The 23,800-nt window shown below is 43.8% G+C and overlaps 1 protein-coding gene across 1 annotated transcript in view; it reads right to left on the bottom strand.

Annotated features, from left to right (window-relative positions):
* Positions 1–23,344, bottom strand: part of Znf318 (zinc finger protein 318) — a 40,353-nt gene extending 17,009 nt beyond the window's left edge. Inside the window, 4 exon segments of the mRNA XM_048347712.1 lie at positions 2,753–4,198; positions 5,352–5,994; positions 16,537–16,688; positions 22,804–23,344. Of these exon segments, the coding sequence (XP_048203669.1) occupies positions 2,753–4,198; positions 5,352–5,994; positions 16,537–16,688; positions 22,804–23,244 (2,682 nt within the window). The 5' untranslated portion in view covers positions 23,245–23,344.
* Positions 23,345–23,800: the final 456 nt, after the last annotated feature.

The raw sequence follows: 23,800 nt of genomic DNA, 5'->3' as shown, positions 1-23,800 counted from the left end.
GTAGTTCTGATCTCAAAAGGAAGTGCAGAGAGCTGACAGGTGTTATGGGCGAAGCATTGTGTTAGTTACATTACATATTTCATGTTATTTAATCCTTACATTTTCTCTTCTTTACAATAAGCTGAAATCATGCAAGAATAAATAACTTAACCAAAGTCACACAGCAAGTACATTTAAGATACAGACATAACTGCCCTAAATCCCATTATCTTTCAATCATGTTACTACCACTTAATGAAAAAAATGTAAATATGGCATAACAGACCAATGATAAAAACTCATTATCTGCACTGATTTAAGGGCTAGACTCTTAAAGTGAAAGTAAAGTGTCTTTATTGAACCTATTCACCCACTTTCCGAAAATACTTCAATAAAACTAAAACTAGAATTCAGGGCACCTGAATACAATAGAAAATTGAGAGGAAGTATTTTTTTTTTGTCTTCAAAGTATTAGCTAAAGGGGCTGGGAATATGGCCTTGTGGTAGAGTGCTTGCCTTGTATACATGAAGCCCTGGGTTCGACTCCTCAGCACCACATATATGGAAAAGGCCAGAAGTGGCGCTGTGGCTCAAGTGGCAGAGTGCTAGCCTTGAGCAAAAAGAAGCCAGGGACAGTGCTCAGGCCCTGAGTTCAAGCTCCAGGACTGACAAAAAGAAAAGAAAAGTACTATTATAATTTTATTGCAGTTGAACTCAGCTCTGAGGAGAGTACTTTTAACTCTGGGGAAAATAGATGTTTCAGTACTTTATATATGGATGACCATTAGATTACAGTCACTTAGGTTTCTCAGCATCCTGTATTTATAAAGTAATATTTGAGCCAATTTTAAATATATGTATGTCTATTTTAGAAATTAGTTTGTGTATATTTCATAGTAGGTATGCTTTCTAAAGTATGTGTGTGTCATTTTTAAAATCCAAAATAGTAGTGTCATACTTAATATTATACATTCCCTCTTCTGTATATTTTACAAAAATTTGTAAGAAATAATAAATAAGCAATAATGATCTTAAGAAGTTGTTCTCTTAGGAAAGAGGTAGTATTATAAATAAAAATATTATATCCATACTGAATTTAAGAAAAATAAGTGTAAACACCAGAAGTGTTAACAATAGAAATTTTAAAAATACATATATTCCTAGAAAATTTTCTGTATAATTGAATTGCCTAAATGAGCCAAGGTGAAATACTTTCACTTTTTTTTTTTTGGGGGGGGGGGGCGCGGAAACCAGTCCTGGGGCTTGAACTCGGGGCTTGAGCACTGTTGCTGGCTTCTTTTTGCTCAAGGCTAGCTCCCTACCCCTTGAGCCACAGCATCCTTCTGGATTCTTCTATATATTTGGTGCTGAGGAATTAAACCCAGAGCTTCATATATGTGAGGCAAGCACTCTACCATGAGGCCATATTCCCAGCCCACCGTTGTTGTTGTTTTTAGAATATGAAAAAATAACAAACATTTTGGGGGACCTGGAGGACAGAGGGTGCTCAATAAAAAGTTGATTCAGAATCACAAATAATTGTTTTAACTCAGGGCCTGAGCACTGTCTCTGAGCTTCCTTCACTCAAGGCTAGCACTCTACCACTTGAGTCACAGCACCATTTCTGGCTTTTTCTGTTTATGTGGTATTAAGGAATCAATCCTAGGGTTTCATGCATGCCAGGCAAGCACTCTGCCACTAAACTACATTCCAAGTCCACAAATAACTGTTTTATAAATGCATTATAACCCTGTTTCACTTAGTTTTTTCAGGGTAACAAAATGATATTGAACTGTGTGCCAACCTAACAGTAGAGGTATTTTTATTAGGTGATCATGAGGGCACTTAAAATTAAATATTCCACTTTGCATGAAACTTAAAATAAATACTACTTGCTTGATGTTACAAATTTTACAGAAATTATGTATTTAACTGTATTCTTTATATAGATAGATAGATAGATAGATAGATAGATAGATAGATTTACTTATTTATTTATTTAGGCCAGTCCTGGGGCTTGGACTCAGGGCCTGAGCACTGTCCCTGGCTTCTTTTTGCTCAAGGCTAGCACTGTACCACTTGAGCCACAGCGCCACTTCTGGCCGTTTTCTGTATATGTGGTGCTGGGGAATTGAACCCAGGGCTTCATGTATATGAGGCAAGCACTCTTGACACTAGGCCATATCCCCAGCCCTCTAACTGTATTCTTGTAGGCTTAATAAGTTATAGGTATTTAAGATACTTGTTGAAAGGGGTGACATTGATCCATTGTATTTATGCACTGCTTTGTTAAATGATAACTAAAGATATACATATATATGTGTATATATAAATACATATATATCTAATAAAATTATAAGAGGCAGGCACAGATGGCTCAAGCCTGTAATCCTAGCTACTCAGGAGGCTGAGGTTCAAAGTCAGTAGGAAAGTCCATGAGACTCTTATCTCCAATTAACCATCAGAAAACTGGAAATTGCGCTGTGGCTCAAATGATAGAACGCTAGCCTTGAGCTGAAGAGCCCAGGGACAGTGTCCAGGTCCAGAGTTCAATCCCCATGACCAACAAAATAATAGAGAACCATTAAACAATTTTTTAAACACTATACAAGTACATATACTTGTATACTACCTAAAGTAGTATACCTTTGGCAACTTCTAAGTTTCCACTTAGGAAAGGCTTTAAATTTTTTCAGCTCCTCTACAAGGTTAATTACAAATTTCTATGTTAAAACAGAAAACTCAAGTATGGACACTCAAAGCCAATATTCACCTTCTGCTTCTGGGAAGCACGATTCTTCTCATCAGAGATCTTTTCTGGATTATATCTTATTAGTGATGGGATAGAAGCCGGGACAGGCACTTGGGTAGCAGGAAGTGAGCCTCGAACTGACTTCTTCTGTTTGGGTTCATTGGGAGTCACAGTGGGGATCACACGAAGATTGGGACGGCTACGAGTAGCTTGTTTGGCTACTGGCATTATCCTGTGTGGTTCAGGTAGAGGGTGGTTTGATGGTTGAGCGACAGGATACACAGGCCATCTTGAGGCTGCATATGCCATATAGTGCCTATATGTGTCAAAAGAGGAAGCAGGAATGGCAGCTCCCTGGTAGTTTGGAGGTATCCGAGCTGAAACAAACTGAGAAGTCCTTGGCATATGAAACTGAGATAAAGAAGCAGAGGGTGGAAGTCTAACTGGGGTAGATGGGGCTGATGGCAACATGCACCTGACTGCAACAGATGGCTGAAACCCACTGCCAACAACCTCTGGTCCTGAAATATGACCCACTGGATGGTCAGACTTTAAGAATGGAGGGCTGTTTTTTGGAAGCAGATAGGGATCCACAGGGGAGGCTGGGTGTGGATGGGACACCTCTGGGGAGTGAGTATTGGTATGGTGTGACTCCCTGCTTTCCAATCTATGGTGATCTGAAGAGTGCTGATCAGTTGATAAACGGTGGTCAACTGAGGAACAGCGGTCAGCTGAGAAGTGCTGGTCAACAGAAGAGCGACGGTCAGCTGAGGAACGTGATGATGGTTTCTTCCCATGAAGTCGTTCTTGGGTGCGGGCAGCTAGTTTACTGATCTCTGCTACTCCAATGTCCAGCCCTATGGTCTTAAGCAAGTCATGAATCTTGGCATATTCTGGATTTGTCTCTTCTAGAGATTCTAACTTTATAGGTGGAGCTGAAGAGGAAAGGGAGCTTGTTTTTTGCCTCATAACTTTATTCTCAGAGCCCCCAATGGACTTTGGTGGGGATTCTGCCTTTAAATCCTCTTCTTCATCCCCATAGAGAAATTTTTCCTCATCTTCAATGTCAGGGAAGTTACACTGCCTTTTTTCCTGTGTACTGGTAGACTCAACCAGCATGCTCAGGATACGGGAAAAACCACTGCCATCTTGACTAGCTCGCTCATGGGGTAGTAAAAAGTCTATGTGTCTCTCAGGTCCTTCAGCCTTCAAATCCAACTTTTCCTTGTGGCACAGAAAACTTCCAAATTTTTCTATGAGAGGACTGTTCTCTTTGGGTATTCCAGGGAGGGGACCCCATTGGAAGAGGTTGGCCTGAGGTTCCTTCAGGGCAGTTTCCACTGCAGTCCCCTTGTTTTCAATCTCTGAGGAAAAAGCAGCAATAGCACCACTTAGTGGAAGAGATGAGTGCCCGGAGTACAGAGGGTGATCCTGGCTGGAGTTGGTACTGCTGCAAAAATTCTCAGGCTGAAAAGACAAATACAACTGACTTAGTCCCTGTGTAAAATCTCAGAACACAAACAGGTGAGATAAACTGTTAAAAAAAAAAAGACCTGTTCTTTCTCAATTAAGAAAGGAGATAAAGATAAATGGCAGGGTATTCTTAATGAAATCTCTCCAGATGTCTCTGCTGTAGCAAGAAGAAATAGGAATTTAAACAAAACTGGATGGAACCCTCACTTTTGCTTTGCTTAACTCATTTTCAAGGAATGTGAATTCAAGAGGATTTTAGAAATACCCTAGCTTGTTTTCATTTCTATGGTTTCCCCCCCCAAAAAAAATATGTAAATGGTGAGGCTTTGAACTGGCAGAGGAGACTGTAACCCTAACATCAGCCCCCACTCCTGCTTAAGTACTTTTAGGCAATTGGTTTAGAAGCTTTTAGCTAGCCTTTGCCTAGTTTTCCATATGCAAAAATATGCTGACATGGCTTGTCTAAAAATCACATTGGTGGCAGAAGTAGTCCAAAATCAGAATCACTTGACTTCTGGACTAGTCTTATGACTCATATATACTGTCTTTTCTCTCTCTAAAAGCGAGATGAAGAAATCTGAATCATCTCCCATTGCCCTTAACTTTCATTTTCAAGAAACATAACTCAAAATTCCTATAGGGATATCCAATTTAAAGAAAAAAACAAGACTGTTTAAAAAAGCCAAAATAGGGGCAACAGAAGCCCTCACACTTCACAAAGCCTTTCATTTGGAAAATCCTAAAAGTGTAGCTCACAGGTGCAACTTTAGTCCACCATGTATGACAAAGATACCCACTAGGGATATAGCCTCCAGGAAAGTAACCAGGGTTTAAAATATTATAGGAATCCAGATTTGGGTAGCTCATGCCTGTAATCCTAACTACTTAGGAGACTGACATCTTAGGATTTCAGTTGGAAAGACAGCAGTTCAGCAAAGTTCATGAAAGTCTTATTTCAAATTAACCACCCAAGAGTCAGACTCGAGTAGTAAACTTGAGTGAATAAAGGATAACACCTAGACCCTGAGTTCAGACCCCTCCCCGACATATGTAGGTGTGTGCATATTTATGTGTGTGCATATGTGCATATATATATATATATTTCAACAGGACTAAAAAGAGACCCTAGAAGAAATGCAATAGAGACCTGCACGGAAGGCTCCATGTCCACTTCAATCCGTTTCTTCAGAATGGACTTCTTGGGCATAATAGATACTTCTTCAGGCCGATGCAAAGAAAAACCTGGTTCTGATGTTGTTAAAACACCTGACAATCCAGGGATGGAACAACTAGTGCCACCACTGTCAACTCCTACTAACTCCTGACTCAAGCTCCTACTTTGTTCCTCCTCTTCCTCTCGCTTTCTCCTTGCAAGATCCAACTCTCGAAACTCAGGATCTAGAAACCTAGGATTTGGACTTTGTCTACGCTGTCGATAGTTTCGAGTCCCTGATGTAAAACTTGAGTGATGATCCCCTCCCAAGCTGTGTATTTTCTCCATGTCATCAAAACGAGGTCTTTTGACTTCCCGGCTCCTTTCTTCAGATCGTATAGAGTAGGAGCCTTTGAGTTTGTCTCTATTTCGTTCTGTTCCCCGCAACATTTCATCATGACAACTAATATGGGGACTATAATCAGATCGATGCAGAAAAGCTTCTCTTGCTCGGTAGTCCTCATCAAGTTGTCCTAAGAAGGGACTAAGAGGCCGCTCTTCCCGGGAAATATATCTCTCAAGACCCCGAGAGCTTTGGGAGCTTCGAGTGAAGACAGAATCATCAGCCAGATCATCCCTGAGGAAAGAGACAAATATCACTGAATACAATGAACTTGGAAAGAGCAGGATCCGAACACTTGACAAGGGGGTTACACAATGCATAAGGCAAAAGACAATCATAAAATTCAACAGTTTATTTATACAATGCATGGGACACTTATTTCCCTTTACCTAGGGACACAAGCAGCTTCAGTTTCTAGCCAAAGGGTAAAGCCAGGAGCTGGTGGCTCATGCTTGTAATCCCAGCTGGAGGCTGAGATCTGAGGATCACAGTTCAAGCTAGCCTGGGCAGGAAAGTCTGTGACTCTTATCTCTAATATAGCACAGAAAAAAACAAGAAGTGGTATAGTGTTTCAAGCGGTAGAGTGCTAACCCTGAGCAAAGAGAGCCCAGGGATAGCAACCAGGCCCAGAGTTTAAGCCCCATGACTACCAACAACAACAACAGAAGAAATTCTAAGACCCCAGATGGTATGAAAGTAAAAACACAGGAAAAGACAACTGTCCCTTCGGCTCAGAGATCTACCATGCACAACAGACCTAATTTTTTTTTTTGGGGGGGGGGGTGGGGAGCATTCTATGGCCATAGAACGTCTATGATCCAAAAAAGAAAATTTCTGGTTCAAATCATAGATAAAAATAAAGAATCTGTAGCATTTTAAGCATGTAATTTCTAGGTAATATGGAAGAAAAATTAAGTGCTCCTGTGTCACACATATTCTAGAATGAGTAACTATGCAAAGGATGGGAATAGTGCTATTACTGGTATATTTTGTTGCTGTAGTAATTTTTTTTTTGAGGTAGTGCCTCACTATATAGCTCAGGTTGACCCAAAACTTTATAAAGTCCTCCTACCTTATCCTTCCAAGTGCTAATATATGCATGTGCCACCATACCTGACAAATGTTGACATCTTACACTGTCAGCAAAACTACACACACAAACACACATAAAAGCTCATATATAATGTTCATAGCATTATTCATAATAGCTAAAAGTGAAGACAACCAGCTGGTCTTGGGTTACAGGCTCATGTCTATAACTCTAGCTACTCAGGAGACTGAAAACACAGCATTACATTTGAAGCTAGCCCAAGCAGGAAAGCCCAGGAGACTCTTATCTTCAATTAACCAAATTAACCAATTAACCAAAAAGCCAGAAGTGGTGGTATGGTTCAAAAGGTAGAGCACTAGCCTTAAGTGAAATATCTCAAGGACAGGGCCCAGGCCCTTAGTTTAAGCCCAGGATTGGTACACACACACGCACGCATGCACGCACGCACGCACGCACACACACACACGAAACCAATCCAATGTTATATATCCATTCACCACTGATGCAGAAAATGAAACATATAAAGTGGAATATTATTGGCAATAAAGGTCTAAACATGGATCTCAAGAATATATGAAGTGAAAAAGCCAATAACAAATAATCATTTATCATACAATTCTATTAATATTACATATCCAGAATAGGTAAATGTATAGAAGCAGAAAGTAGATCAGTGTTCACTTAGGGTTAGGAGTATATAATAGCTACATGTACCAGGTTTCTATCTTGTGGAACAAAAATATAAAATATAAAATTGATTAGAGTGGTGGATGCACAACTGTGCAAATATGCTAAATGTTACTGAACTATATACTGTAAATGGGTGAATTGTATGGTATATTAACTATATCTCAAGAAAATGGGTAAAAATAAGTATAATCAAAAACAGATAAGGGGCTGGTGATATGGCCTAGTGGCAAGAGAGCTTGCCTCGTATACATGAGGCCCTGGGTTCGATTCCCCAGCACCACATATACAGAAAACGGCCAGAAGTGGCACTGTGGCTCAAGTGGCAGAGTGCTAGCCTTGAGCAAGAAGAGGCCAGGGACACTGCTCAGGCCCTGAGTCCAAGGCCCAGGAATGGCCAAAAACAAAAAAAAACAGATAGTTGGGTGCTGGTGGTTCATACCTGTAATCCCAGCTATTCAGGAGGCTGACGAAAAGTCACGGTTCAAAGCCAGCCTAGGCAGACTCGTCTCTACAACAAACCACTCAAAAACTGGAAATGGGGCTGTGGCTCAAGTGGTAGAGCACTAGCCTTGAGCACAAAGAGGCTCAGGGACATCACCCAGGCCATGAGTTCAAGCCCCACAACACACACACACACACACACACACACACACACACACACACACATACACAAACAGGTTCTGGGCTAGGAATGGGGAGCACACATCTATAATCCCAACTACTTGAGGGGTGGAGATTGGGAGCATCTAAGTTCAAGGCCACCTGGACAAAAAAATTAGACCTCTGGCTTAACACACAAGCTAGGGGCCGGGAACATGGCCTAGTGGGTAGAGTGCTTGCCTTGTATACATGAAGCCCTGGGTTCAATTCCCCAGCACCACATATATAGAAAACGGCCAGAAGTGGCGCTGTGGCTCAAGTGGCAGAGTGCTAGCCTTGAGCAAAAAGAAGCCAGGGACAGTGCTCAGGCCCGGAGTCCAGGCCCCAGGACTGGCAACAAAAATAAAACAAATAAACAAACAAGCTAGACATTACAAACAGTTCATGTCTATAAAATTCTAGCTACCGAGGAGGTACAGAAAAGTCACAGTCCAAGGCTGTCCCAGGCCAAATGAATGAATGAATGAATGAATGAATGAAGCAAGACTCAATCTGAAAAATAACTAAAGGCAAAAGGGAAAATAACTAAAGGCAAAAGGGACTGAGGACATGACCCAAGTGTTACTGTCTGCCTAGCAAGTATGAGGTCCTGAGTTCAAGATCCAGAACCACAAATAAAACAAACCACAAGACCAGGTGCCAGTAACTCATACCTAGCTACTCAGGAGGCTAAGATCTAAGGACTGTAGTCTGAAACCAGACAGGACAGGAAAGTCTGTGAGACTCTTATCTCCAATTAACCAACAAAAAGCCAGAAGTGAAGCTGTGGCTCAAGTAGTAAGGGTGCTTGCTAGCCATGAGTAAAAAAGTTAAGGGACAGTGCCCAGGCTCTGTGTTCAAGCTCCCATATGCATATGCACACATTCTCATTCTCTCTCTCTCTCTCTCTCTCTCTCTCTCTCTCTCACACACACACACACACACAATCTTTTGAAGCCTAAATTGTCCATTCTTTTCTTTTACCTACTCCTCAGAATTCCCTGAGAAAGTTGCTTGCCTCCATATTTCCCCTAGGCAAATCAGAGGAGGAATAAATATCATACTTTATCAACCTCTGTCAGGTTACAGCAAATAATTCTACAAATTAAATATTTGTATTAAATATTGTACAAAGACAAGTCTTAGACAAATGTCTTAGGACTGTTTCATACAACCTGATCATTCTTCCTTTTCAGAATGTATCAGTCTGTTATAGGGCTGTTAAGGACATGATCCTGGCAATTTGGCTATTAACAAAACCTGATTAAGACTTCACAGATTCTTTTGGTTAGGGATAAAGAGGTGGAAAAATAAAATTTAATCATTTTTTAAAAGACTACTTTAGTAGTTGGGCACAAGTAGCCCACACCTGTAATCCTAGCTACTCAGGATGCTGAGATCTGAGGACTGTGGTTCAAAGCCAGCCCAGGAGGGGAAGTCTGTGAGACTCTTATCTCCAATAAATTACCAAAAAGACAGAAGTAGAGCTGTGGCTTAAGTGGTAGAGTGCTAGCCAGAAACAGCACCCAGGCCCTGAGTTCAAGCCCCGGGACCTGCAGAGAGATAGGTAGACAGATAAATAGAGACAGAAAGACAGACAGACACACAACATATCCAATAAAGGAAGATAAAAAATATTGGAGTCTCAGGGAAAAAAAATAAACATGGTCTATTGTAAATAGCCCATTTACCTAAAGAGTAGATTCACTCTCAGGAAACATCCTAACTATGCCAATAGCCCTATGGCCTAGGTTTAGTGACAGTAAGTATCCCCCAAATCATATTACACAAGAGAAAATGCACCCAAATGTACAGGTGGCTTAAAAAAGTAAGGCCAATTTCCATTTAGAATTTTAATCTCAGTTTTTATAAAGTAGATTTGTCTCTCTGAAACACATGATTTGGAGGGGGGGGGCCTAAAAAGGAAAGTTTAATTTTTATAACTTAAAGAAATTGGTGGTCTGAAACACATGTATTTAACAGGTGTTATTCAAAGAGGTGACATCCTACATCTAACAAGAGGAAATGTAGAAATTTCTTCAAAACCTTAGCAAGAAGAAAATCAAACCATATACCACCTACCCCGACCGCCTACTTAACTATCTCTCAAAATAGAAAGAAGCGGAAGGGCAAGAGCTATTTCTTTAATTAAGTGATACAGTTACATACAGTGAAGCCCTTGCTTTTTAGACGCTTCGGTGATTTATACCATAAGACCATCTTGCCTTGCTTCACTGCATTCACAGCCACTGGAGCTTTGAAGTAAATATCACAAATAGCACCACTGGCCTCAGACTTCCTGCCCAGCTGTCCTCACATACCTCCCTATGCTTTACACCTCTCCTTGGCTTACTGCTACTGCTAATCATTTAAGAAAATTCTCAAGATGGCAAAGAGAACTATAACACACAGTCTCAGCTCTAAGAGAGTGGCTTGTCCAACATTCTCATCCTTTTCATTTTTGTGACGAAAAATGCATCATGATTATTTAATTTTCACTTATAACTTTCTAGTAACTGACATCTATATTCAGCACTCTTGGATATTTGCCTTTCCTTAGTACTCAATAGTTATAAAGTAATAATTGAACTTGAACACTTTTCAAGATTTCTAACTTTTACTAGGTGCTGGTGGCTCAATCCAGTAATCCCAGATACTCAGGAAGCTAAAACCCAAAGATCTTGGTTCAAAGTCATCCCAGGCAGAAAAAGTTTGGAGAATCTTAACTCCAATAAACTACAAAAATGCCAGAAAAAAAATCTCTAACTTTCTATTATTGCATAATATATTAGCTATGTACACATATGATAAACACAAATTTATCAAACTATTTCTGAGTCTATATTCTTGTCTAGAAAAGTAAAAATTTTATTTCCATTAAAAAAATCAAAGTAGAATATTTCAATTGTGTCAACGTGTGGGAATAACAATGAAATTCTTCCCTATCTAATAACTAACATAAGCTAACTCCTTTATTTTTTTGGTGCCTATCCTGGGGCTTGAACTCAGGACCTGGGTGTTGTCCCTCATCTTTTTCATTCAAGGTTAGTGCCCTACCACTTAAGTGAATCACAGTTCCACTTCTGGCTTTTTGGTGGCTACATGAAGATAAGAGCCTCATAGAAGTTGGGCACTGGTGGCTCAAGCTTGTGGTTCTAGCTACTCAGGAGGCTGAGATCTAAGATCGCTGTTCGAAGCTAGTAGGAGTAGGAAAGCCCTTGAGACTGTATCTCCAATTAACCACCAGAAAACCAGAAGTGGTGCTGTGTCTTGAAGTGGAAGAATGCTAGCTTTGAGCAAAAAAGCTCAGGGACAGTGCCCAGGCCCTGAGTTCAAGCTCCATGAATTTCATAGGCTTTCCTGCTCTCTTGCCTGGGCTGATTTCAAAACGTAATGCTCAGGCTGGGAACGTGGCTTAGCAATAGAGTGCTTACCTAGAATGCACAAAGCCATGGGTTCAATTCCTTAGCACCACCACATAAACAGAAAAAGCAAGAAGTGGCACTGTGGCTCAAGAGGTAGCCTTGTGAGCCCTGAGCAAAAAGAAGCCAGGGGCAGTGCTCAGGCCCTGAGGCCAAGCCCTAGGGCTGGCAAAAATTTAAAAAAAGTAATGCTCACATTTCACCTCCCAAGTAGCTAGGATTACAGGTGTGAGCCACCTGTGCCTGACAATAAGCTCATTTTTAAAAACTTAACACAGAATTTTGACTCAAGAAGAAATTCAATCATACCTGTAACTCAAGAGGATGACATTCAGAAGACTGCCATTTGAAGCCAGCCTGGGTAAAAAAGTCTAAGAGATGCCATCTCCAAAATAGCAAAAAGCCAAGTTGAAGGCATGGCTCAAGTTGTAGAGCACCAACTGAGTAAGTTAAAGACCATAAGTTCAAAAAATGGCCATACTGCCCAAAATGATCTACGAATTTAATGCAATCCTCATCAAAATCCCAATGAAGGGCTGGGAATATGGCCTAGTGGCAAGAGTGCTTGCCTTGTATACATGAAGCCCTGGGTTCAATTCCCCAGCACCACATATACAGAAAACAGCCAGAAGTGGCGCTGTGGCTCAAGTGGTAGAGTGCTAGCCTTGAGCAAAAGGAAGCCAGGGACAGTGCTCAGACCCTGAGTTCAAGCCCCAGGACTGGCACACGCACGCGCATGCACACGCGCACGCACACACACACACACACAAAATTCCAATGAAGTTCTTTACCAAGATAGAGAAAATAATCCAAATATTAATGTGGAACAACAAAAGACTATGAATAGCCAAAGCAATTCTAGGCAAAAAAAAGTAATACTGGAAAAAAAAAAGTAATGCTGGTGGTATCACAATCTCAGACATCAAGCTCTACTATAGAGCTATAATATAATAACAAAAACAGCTTGATATTGGCACAAAAATAGACCCAAATATCAATGGAATAGGCTAAAATACCCAGAAATAAAACCATATACTTGGCTAGGAGTGTGGCTTAGTGGTAGAGTGCTTGCCTAGCATGCATGAAGTCCTGGGTTTGATTCCTCAGTACCACATAAACAGAAAAGGCTGGAAGTGGCACTGTGACTCAAGTGGTTGAGTGCTAGACTTGAGGAAAAAAAGCTCAGGGACAGTGCCCAGGCCTGCATGTAACCCCAAGACTGGCAAAAAAAAAAAAAAAAAACTAACAAAAACTATATACTTAGTTATCTGATATTTAAAAGGTATATAGTGGAAAAAAGAACCTCTTCAATAACTGGTGTGAAGAGAATGGACATCCATATTCAGAAAGCTAAAAGTAGATCCCTGAGTGTTACCATGCACAAATATCAACTCAAAGTGGATCAAAGACCTCAATGTCAGACCTGAAACTTTGAGATCACTGCAAGAGAGAGTAGGAGAAACAGTAGAACTCATAGGCATAGGCAGAAACTTTTTGAAGAGTCCCAGAGGCACAGCAGATAAAAGGACTTGACAAATGGGATTATATCAAACTAAAAAGTTTCTGCACAGCCACTGACTAGTTACTAAACTAGGAAGAGGGCCGACAGACTAAGAGAAGTTCTTTACAAGCTACCAGACAAAAGCCTAATATCGGGGGCTGGGGATATGGCCTAGTGGCAAGAGTGCTTGCCTCGTATACATGAGGCCCTGGGTTCAATTCCCCAGCACCACATATACAGAAAATGGCCAGAAGTGGCGCTGTGGCTCAAGAGGCAGAGTGCTAGCCTTGAGCAAAGAGAAGCCAGGGACAGTGCTCAGGCCCTGAGTCCAAGGCCCAGGATTGGCCAAAAAAAAAAAAAAAAAAGCCTAATATCTAAAATATACAAGGAGCTCAAGAAACTAACCCTTCCCAAAGCTAATAAACCAATTGCTAAATAGGCAAAGGCCTACGGAGAGTATTCTCAAAAGAAGAAAAAGAAACACATGAGGATGGGCTGGGGATATGGCCTAGTGTCAAGAGTGCCTGCCTCATATACATGAGGCCCTGGGTTCGATTCCCCAGCACCACATATACAGAAAATGGCCAGAAGTGGCGCTCTGGCTCAAGTGGTAGAGTGCTAGCCTTGAGCAAAAAGAAGCCAGGGATAGTGCTCAGGCCCTGAGTCCAAGCCCCAGGACTGGCCAAAAAAAAAAAAGAAACACATGAGGAAATGCTCATTGTCCCTGCCTATAAAGAAAATGCAAATCAAAACAACTCTAAGATTTCATCTCACCCTGGTTACCATTATGAATTCAAACAACAACAAATGTTGGCCAGAATGTGGGGGGAAAAGAACCCTACTGCACTATTGGTAGGAATGTAAACTAGGACAACCACTCTGGACAGTAGTCTGGAGGTTTCTTAAAAATTAAACATAGATCTTTCCTACAACCTAGCCATACCACTCCTAAGTACCCAGAACATCACAAGCCAAAAAACCATAAATACTTGCACATTCATGTTCATGTACTATTCACAATTGCCAAGTTGTGGAAACAGCCCCAGATGCCCTACAATAGATGAATGGATCTAAAAAAATGTGGTACCTATGCACAATGGAATTTTACACAGTCATTAGAAAGAATAATATTATGTCATTTGCAGGGAAATGGATGGATCTAGAACAAACTATGTTAAGTGAGGTAAGTCAAGCTCAGAGACACAAACAGCACATGTTTTCTTTCATATGCAAAAGCTAGATCTAAAATACCAGGACAGTGGGGCACTGGTGGCTCACACCGATAATCCTAGCTACTCAGGAGGCTGAGATCTGAGGATCATGGTTCAATGCCAGCCCCAGCAGGAAAAGTCCATGTAACTCTTATCTCCAATTAACTACCAGAAAACTGGAAGTGGTACTGTGGCTCAAGTGGCAGAGCACCAGCCCTGAGCTGAAGCTCAGGGACAGCGCCCTGGCTCAAAGTTCAAGCCCCACAACTGAAAAATAAATAAATAAAATACTAGGACATAATAAATTATACAGGACTCTAATCATTCACACACAGTGAGACTGAAGGAGGATACTCTTAGGAGAGGACCAAAAAGGCACAATGCCTATGTGCATCTGATCATACAAAGTAATATTTATTGAAATGAATTCTGGGAAATGAAAACAAGAGTTGTTTTTTTCTTTTTTGCTGTTTTTGTTTCCTATCCTTGTTCTGTTCATTCATTTATTATGTCTTTGGGAATGTAATGGGAGGCAGATAAATGGAAGGACAAAGGGTAAACAAAGGCAGCAATGGTACTTACTGGACACTACATTGAAAATGAACTATCCAACTTATGGATGGAGATGGGAAAGAAAAACTGGGAGAGAACTCAAGGGAAGGGGTATCAATGTCCAAAGAGAAATGTACTCTTGGGCTGGGAATGTGGCTTAGTGGTGGGTAGAGTGCTTGCCTAACATGCATAAAGCCCTGGGTTTGATTCCTCAGCACATAACACAGCACATAAACAGAAAAGGCTGGAAGAGGTGCTGTGGCTCAAGTGGGAGAGTGCTAGCCTTGAGCAAAAAGAAGCCAGGGACAGTGCTCAGGCCCTGAGTCCAAGCCCCAGGACTGGTAAAAAAAAAAAAAAAAAAAGGAAGGAAGGAAGGAAGGAAGGAAGGAAGGAAGGAAGTCAGTCTTTACCTGACTGACTTATGTAACCATAACCCCTTTGTACATCACTTCTATAATAACAATTAAAATTGGGGGAAAAAAAGACCCTGAGTTCAAACCCTACTACTGGCAAAAAAAAAATAAAAAAATTGACCAGGCATAGTGACCTCCCATGCTTGTAATCCCAACCACTTGGGAGGTGGCAGAAGGAAGACAGAGGTTGAGACCAGCTAAGATAAAGGTAGTAAAACTTTATCTAAAAAACAAAATAAAGCTGGACACCAGTGGCTCAATAATCATAGCTACTTAGGAGGCTAAAATCTGAGGACTGTGGTTTGAAACCAGTCCAGGAAGGAAAGTTTGTGAAACTTTTATCTCCAATTAGCTACCAGAAAACTGTAAGTGGCTCTGTGGCTCAAAGTGGCAGAGGGCTAGATTTGAGTGAAAAAGCTCAGAAAAAGCACAGTTCCTAGGCCCTAAGTTCAAGCCTCATGACTGACAAAAAAAATAAAATGAATAAAATAAAAATAAATAAAGACTAGAGGGTTGTAGCTCAAGTGCTCTTCAAATGAGCATAGGCTCTGGGTTCAATCCCTAGACTTGGAGAGAATTATTTTTTTAATGGAGTTTGAACTCAGGACCTGGCACTCACTGGGCAAATACCTGAGCTATACCTTCAGTTCCCTATACTAATTCCTATTTTGTCCAGAACCTTTCTTTACACAAAGGAGATCTCCCAGTCCAGTATCTTAAGGTTTATGCTGTTTCAACTGTTTAACTATGTTTAATTTGGAGACTGCTGATTATGTCCTCTTGGCCTCTATTTGTACCAAGGTAGCCTTTTAAGTCTTTTCCTCCAATTATTCATTCATTAATTCATTAAGAAATTGTTTGGTAGCCAGGCTGGTGGTTCATGCCTTCAATCCTAGTTACTCAGGTGGCTGAAATCTGAGGACTGTGGTTCAAAGCTGCCTTGGCAAGAAAGTCCATGAGACTCTTATCTCCAATTAACCACTAAAAAAGCTGGTAGTGAAGCTGTGGCTCATGTGGTAGAGCTTTTAGCCAAAGTTCAGTGATAGTGCGTAAGCCCTGAGGTCAATCCCCAGGAGAAAAAAAAAAAAAAAGAAAGAAAAGGAAAAGAAAGTTTCTTTACATCAATATCTGTTTATATCAGAAAGCCTTTTCCAATGTTGACTTTGCACTCAACACATGACCTCGTCAATAACTTTCAGTAGTAGAGCCATCCTTTCAAGTACACTATTTAGAAATCTAAAACATTTCTGCCTTCCCAGTTACCAGTGTAGTATGGCCTGCGCTCGCTGAAGCCTACCTGTCCATGTCTTCCAGATTATCCACTGGTGAGCCCAGCCGATCACTAAGCCGTCGCCGCTCTGGTGTGCTAACACAGAAATGGTCATTGCCAACAGTAATCCTTAAGCTCTGTTCCAAAGAAGAATCAGAACGAAGACTAGGAGAGCGTCTCTACAAGATTAAAAAAAAAAATCATATGGTAGTCATTATAGTCAAGATAACCACATATCCAAAATACTCTTACTTTTAAAGTTGTGGTCCAACAAAGTGAAAAATGGTTACAAGAAACTATTCCAAAGAAAATAAGGCAATTAAAAAAAGATTCAAGGCGGATGCTGGTGGCTTGTGTCTATCATCCCCACTACTCAGAAGGCTGAGATCTGAGGATCACAAGTGAAAGCCAGCCTGGGCAGGAAAGTCCATGAGATGCTTTTTTTTTGCCAGTCCTGGGGCTTGAACTCAGGGCCTGGGCACTGTCCCTGAATTTCTTTTTGCTCAAGGTTAGCACTCTACCACTTTGAGCCACAGTGCCACTTCTGGCTTTTTCTGTTTATGTGGTACTGAGGAATTGAACCCAGGATTTCAAGCATGCTAGGGAAGCACTCTACCACTAAGCCACATTCCCAGCCCAAGAGACTTTTTTTTTTTAATTTTACTTTCTCTTTTTGTGGTACAAGATGTTGAACCAGGGCCTTATGCATGCTAGGCAAGCATTCTACCCCTAAGCCACATTCTCAGACCCCCACGCGACTCTTATTTCCAACAAACGACTCAAGAACAGCTGGGATTGGTGCTGTGGCTCAAGTAATAGAGTGCTAGCCTTGAGCAAAAGAAGCTCAGGGTGAAACAGGATATAAGGACACCTGCACATCCATGTTCATTGCTATACTATATTCACAATAGCCAAGATATGGAAACAACCCAGATGCTCCACAATAGATCCAAAAAATGTGGTACCTATATGCAATGGAATTTTACACAGCCATTAGAAAGAATATAATGTCATTTGCAGGGAAGTGGATAGAACTAGATCAAGTCATGTTAAGTGAGGCAAGCCAAGATAAGAGAGACAAATGGCACCTGTTCTGATAGGCAGAAGTTAGATCTAAAATGCCCTAGGATATAAATTACACAGGATCCTAGATACTCACATACAGTGAACCCAAGAGTGTAGTCTCAGGAGAGAATCACAAAGGTGCAATGCCTAAGTGCCTCTTCATATTTATATGAAATAGCATACATACTGAAACCTACTCCAAAGATAGGGAAACAAAACTTTTCTTCATTTTTTTCTGATGATTCTGTATTCCTTACCTTATATATGGTGTATTCATGTGCACATCTGTGGGTGGAAGAGGGGGAGGGCACAGAATCCAAGGAAAAAGGGTGAAAAAGTACACAGTGGAGAGTACTGGACATTGATGAACATGGACTATACAACTCACTGGTGAAGATGGGTGAAAATGAGGAGACATACATATGACACTGTGTGAAAGGAAATATCCTTATTACCTGATGCATGTAAGTGTAACCCCTCTGTATGTCACCTCTATAACAGAATTTTTAAAGAGAAAGAAAAGGGGCTGGGGATATGGCCTAGTGGCAAGAGTGCTTGCCTTGTATACATGAGGCCCTGGGTTCGATTCCCCAGCACCACGTATACAGAAAATGGCCAGAAGTGGCACTGTGGCTCAAGTGGCAGAGTGCTAGCCTTGAGCAAGAAGCCAGGGACAGTGCTCAGGCCCTGAGTCCAAGTCCCAGGACTGGCCAAAAAAAAAAAAAAAAAAAAAAAAGAGAAAGAAAAACTCAGGGATAGCACCCAAGCCCCGAATTCAAGCCCCAGAACTGGCACCCCCCCAAAAAAAAAAAAATCACTGGGCAACCAGGGGCTCATGCCTGTAATCCTAACTACTCAGGAGGCTGAGATCTGAAGATCATGGTTCAAAGCCAGCCTAGCAGGAAAGTCCATGAAACTGTTATCTCCAATTAACAACCAGAAAATAGGAAGTGGCACCGTGGTTCAGGTGGTAAGGCGCTAGCTTTGAGCTGAAGAGCTCATGGCCCATGCCCAGAGTTCAAGCCCCATGCCAGGCATCAATGGCTCACACTATAATTCTAGCAACTCAGGAGGCTGAGATCTAATGAGTGAGGTTCAAAGCCAGCCTGGACAGAAAAGTCTGCAAGACTCTTATCTCCAACTAACCACCAAAAAAAGCCAGAAATGGAACTACGGCTCATGTGGTAGAGTGCTAAACTTGATTGAAAATGCTAAGGGAGTGTCCAGACCCTGAGTTCAAGCATCAGTACTTGCACAAAAATAGTAGTAGTAAGAATTTGCATAAGATATCAAAGCACTTCGTGGAACTCCTGTCTTCTAACATACAGACCTCTCTTTTTTTTTGGGGGGGGGGGCAAGTCCTGGGCCTTGGACTCAGGGCCTGAGCACTGTCCCTGGCTTCCTTTTGCTCAAGGCTAGCACTCTGCCACTTGAGCCACAGCGCCACTTCTGGCCATTTTCTATATATGTTGTGCTGGGGAATTGAACCCAGGGCTTTCTTTATGTATACAAGGCAAGCACTCTTGCCACTAGGCCATATCCCCAGCCCCCAGACCTCTCTTTCTTGAGCTGGGCATGGAAACAGAGAAGTGAATGAAATCCCTGTTTCAGAATCTATACATTTCTAGTGAAGGAAGTAAGCCCAAATAGACTTTGTTAATAGTGATAAACACTTTAGTCATTAATTATTATACCATTATCTAAACAAGCAAATGTGATACCATGAAAAACTGGGGGAGGGGCTGGGAATATGGCCTAGTGGCAAGAGTGCTTGCCTCGTATATATGAAGCCCTGGGTTCGATTCCTCAGCACCACACATATAGAAAAGGCAAGAAGTGGCACTGTGGCTCAAGTAGCAGTGATAGCCTTGAGCAAAAAGAAACCAGGGACGGTGCTCAGGCCCTGAGTCCAAGCCCCAGAACTGGCAAAAAATAAAAATAAAAGGAAGAGAAAAACTGGAGGAAAGGAGTTACTTCAGACTGGAGAGAATACTTTTCTGTCATTTTAACAGGAGGTAGAATAGGAGGATGTCAGTCTTATAAAGAAAAGATAGAGGGCTGTTTCAGGCAGAAGGAAGAATAACCTCAGTAATAAAACTGTTATGTTCTGGGTAACAGAAAAGAGGCCAGTCAGTATGGCTGCAGCAAAGTGGCAGAATAGGCAGGAACCATGGCTAGGAAACTTATATTTTATTCTTAAGAAGTACAGGATGGTATTAAGCAAGAGAGTGATGTGATATGACATTTTTCTTCCAGATGTTTGCACTACTCACCCCCTCACTCTCTTCAGGTCTTTATTCCAAGGTCACTTTCTTAGCCATCCTGTTAAAAACTTTAACTCTCTTCTTTGTCTTTAGCAAATAATCGCATTTAACTTACCACAGAAGTTCTCATTTCATTCTTTTTTCCCAGTCTGGGGCTTAAACTCAGGGCCTGGGCACTGTCCCTGAGCTTTTGCTCAAAGCTAGCACTCTACCACTTGAACTACAGCACCACTTCCAGCTCTTTCTGTTTCTGTGGTACTGAGGAATCGAACCCAGGGCTTCATGCATGCTAGGCAAGCACTCTACCACTGAGCCACCTTCCCAGCCAAGTTCTCATTTCTCTATCTAATTTGTTATCAAACACCTTGCTAGAATTTTTGTGTGTGCCAGTAGTAGGCTTGAACTCAGGGCCTCAAACTCTAATTGGCTTTTTCACTCAAGATACCATACCACTTGAGCCACATCCAAACTTCTAGCTTTTTGATAGTTAACTGGAGATAAGAGCTTCTGAGAGCTGGATTCCAGTGGCTCATGCCTGTAATCCTAGCTACTTAGGAGGCTGAGATCTGAGGATCCTGGTTTAAAGCCAGCCCTGGCAGGAAAGTCCATGAGACTTTTATCTCTAGTTAACCACCAAAAAACTGGAAGTGGAGCTGTGTCTCAAAGTGCTATGGAGAGTGCTAGCCTTGAGCAAAAAGAGCTCAGAGACAGTACCCAGGCCCCAAGTTCAACCCCATGATGGACCAAAAGAAAAAGTTTCTCAGAGTTTAAATGCTGGCTGGCTTCAAAACTCCTCCTGAGTAGACATAATTACAGGCATCATCTTGGTAGAATTTAAGCTCTATGAGAGCACAGCTTTTTGTCTGGCTTGTTCAGTTGCGGCTAAAACATGGTAGATACACAAGAATACAAAAGTATGTTTTAAAAATCTTTTTGATTATAGTACACAGAAAAAAAACTGGAGAGTAGTAAGAGTGAAATGTAAGCTTGACACTGGTAGCTCATGCTTATAATCATAGCTGCTCAGGAGGCTGAGAGCTCAGGATTGTGGTTCAAAGCCAGCCCAAGTAGGAAAGTCTATGAAACGCTTACCTTCAATCAATCACCAAAAAAGCTGTGGCTTAACTGGTAGAGCACTAGCCTTGAGTAAAAAAGCCCAGGGACAGTGCCAAGGCCTTGAGTTCAAGCCCCAGGACTAGCACAAGAAAGAAAAAGGTGAAGTATAAAGGAATGAAAAGCAACAATCCAGGGAGTAGGTAACACAGCTTACATCTGAGTGGCCACAGGAGGATAGTTCCAGGGGCATAATTCAGGAATAGAGGTAACAGTTAGATAGAAGCGTTTAATGTGACAGATAAGAAGACAGATGACAACTTCTGGTCTGAAACACTGGATAATATTATTTGCTGAGACAGAGAAGTCTGGAGCCAAGTGTACACTGGAAAGAATAGAGACCCCCAAAACCAGTATTCTATTCTTCCTTCCTCTTTAGTGATCGACACTAACAGGGCTTTAAAATTTGACCAAAAGCCAGGCTGGAGATGTGGCTCAAGTAGTAGAACACCCTAATACAGAAAACAAACAGAAACAAACAACAAAAAGATTGAACTAAAATAAAAACATGGGCTGGGAATGTGACCTAGTGGTAGAGTGCTTGCCTAGCATACATGAAGTATTCAATTCCTCAGCACCACATAGACAGAAAAAGCCAGAAGTGGTGCTGTGGTTCAAGTGGTAGAGTGCTAGCCTTGAGCAAAAAGAAGCCAGGAACAGTGCTCAGACCCTGAGTTCAAGCCCCAGGACTGGCAAAAATAAAAACAAATCCCTAGAACAGACTCTGCATAGGGGCTCTATGAGAGTGGTGGTGACCTGAGAAGTCAGAGTGAGTGTGTGTGTGTGTGTGTTTGCAGATTCTGAATCTTGAACATAGGGCCTGGGTGCTGTCCCTGAGCTTTTTTGCTCTAGGCAGAAAGCTCTACCACTTAAGCCACAGTTCCACCTCCAGCTTTTGAGCGGTTAATTGGAGACAACAGTCACAGATTTCCTTGCCCTATCTGGTTGCCCTATCTCAACCTGTTTAATAGGATTACAGAGATGAGCCACCAGTGCCTGGCCTTTTTTTCTTTTTTTTTTTGCGGCGCTAGGAATGGAGCCTGGGGTTTTTCATATTAGGCAAGTCCTCAACCATACCTTAAACTTCTTAAAACGTTACCGCTGTTTGTTCCTCTAGCAGGAAAACATAACGCTTTAAAACCACGGCTGTGGGAACCAGATCGATGTGAGTTGAATCACAGCCCCTCACTTAACAGTGTCACCACGACCAAGCTATTTAAACTTGGGGACCTTATCTGCTGCTCCACCTCAGGGGGCTGGGGATGTCCCGGGTAAAGCGGGGAGCGAAGGGCTCAGCCCAGATCCAGGTGGCAGCTATCACGAAGACCTGCTAAGGTATGCGCCCCAGCTGGATCCGCTATCAGCTCAGGCATGCCGGCGGCGCTAAGAGGGAAGCTTCCCCAACTCCACAACCACAAAGACAGCTTTTTCCCCCACGAGCTGTTTTTCGAAGCTGGGGTGGGAAGGAAGGAAACCCGAGGAAACGTCAACTCGCCACCGAGTCCCAGGCGGCACAGGGGCTGGGAGACATTCCCCTGGCCCTGGATAACTTTCCCACATCTCCCAGCACTGAGCAAGAGACCATCAACCTTAACCCCGGGCGCTGCCTCCCGACCCGGACCGGGACCGGGACCGGGACCGGGACGCGGCGCCGTGCGGGTCCCAAGTCCGTTATTGTGTACATGAAGCCCCCCCGCCCCCCGGGGGAGCCCAGGGAGCTGAGGCTTCCACTCCGGGACTCGGGCCGGCCGGAGGCTGCGGGGCGCCCACCCGCGTTTCTGGAGGCGGGAACTCGGGCGAGGGGCGAGGGGACCGAGGCCAAGAGGGCGTTCCGGGCGAGGGGTGCCATTACCCGGCTGCCGCTGTCGCCTGGATGGTCTCCGCGGCCGTCCCGGGCGAAGTCGGAGCGCGACTCCCCTCGGCCGCTACCTCGGAAGCTGGCCGGGCCCGGCGGGAAGAGTCGTCGGCCCCGCGGTGGCGGCGGGGAAGGGGAGACGCGACGACCCCGTGGCGGGGACGGAGAGGCCCGGCGGCTCCGGGACGGGGACGGGGACCCGCGGCGACCCCGCGACGGTGGCGGTGAAGGCGAGGCCCGGCGGCTGCGGTGGCCCGAGGGCGAGCGGGGCCGGCGAGTCGGGGGCCGCGACGAAGAGGCGCAGGAGGGCGGCGGCGGCGAGGGGCGGCGCACCGGGCCCGAGGCGGCGCCGGAGCCGCGGCCGGAGCGCGGACCGCCGCCGCCGCTGTCTTTAGGCCGGTGTGACGAGACCGCGGAGTGGGCGCCGCTACGGTACATGGCTGTGGCAGCAGCCGCCACGGCGGCAGCTCCGACCCGGGGACGCCCCACACTCGGGCCCGGAGCGCGCCACGGCCGTCGCCGCCACGGCCGTCGCGCGCCGCCCCCGCCGCGGGAACAGCCCCTGCTCCTCCCCTCCGCCGCCGCGCGCCAGCTCCGAGGCCCGGCCCAGCGCGCTCCCGAGGCGGCGGCGGCGCGCGAGCACGCGCACGCACGCACGCACACACCCCCCCTCGGCGCGCGCCCGCCCGGGGCTCTCCACGGCTCGGGGGGCCGCCGAGGGAGCGAAGCCGAAGCGCGCGCCCGGCGCCCCGCGTGCCCCGCCCCCAAGATGGCGGCCGCCAAGCCACCCACAGCCCTCCCCCCCGACCACGTGATGCCGAGGCCGGCGGTGGGCGGGGCGGAGGAGTGAGCGGAGCCCCGGAGCGTCGGCGTCGCCTGCCCCTCCACCCCGTCCGCGTCCGGAGGGACGATCGACGGGGGCCAGCGGACCTGCGGACGCCCCCTGGACGGTAGCGCGGTCTCGGGTTATGCGTCGCCAGCTGGGGTGCCCGCC

This window comes from Perognathus longimembris, chromosome 6 (genome assembly GCF_023159225.1).
Source record: "Perognathus longimembris pacificus isolate PPM17 chromosome 6, ASM2315922v1, whole genome shotgun sequence".
NCBI lineage: Eukaryota > Metazoa > Chordata > Mammalia > Rodentia > Heteromyidae > Perognathus > Perognathus longimembris.
The sequence above is the reverse complement of the archived record's forward strand: the minus strand, read 5'-3'. Positions and strand labels throughout refer to the sequence as shown.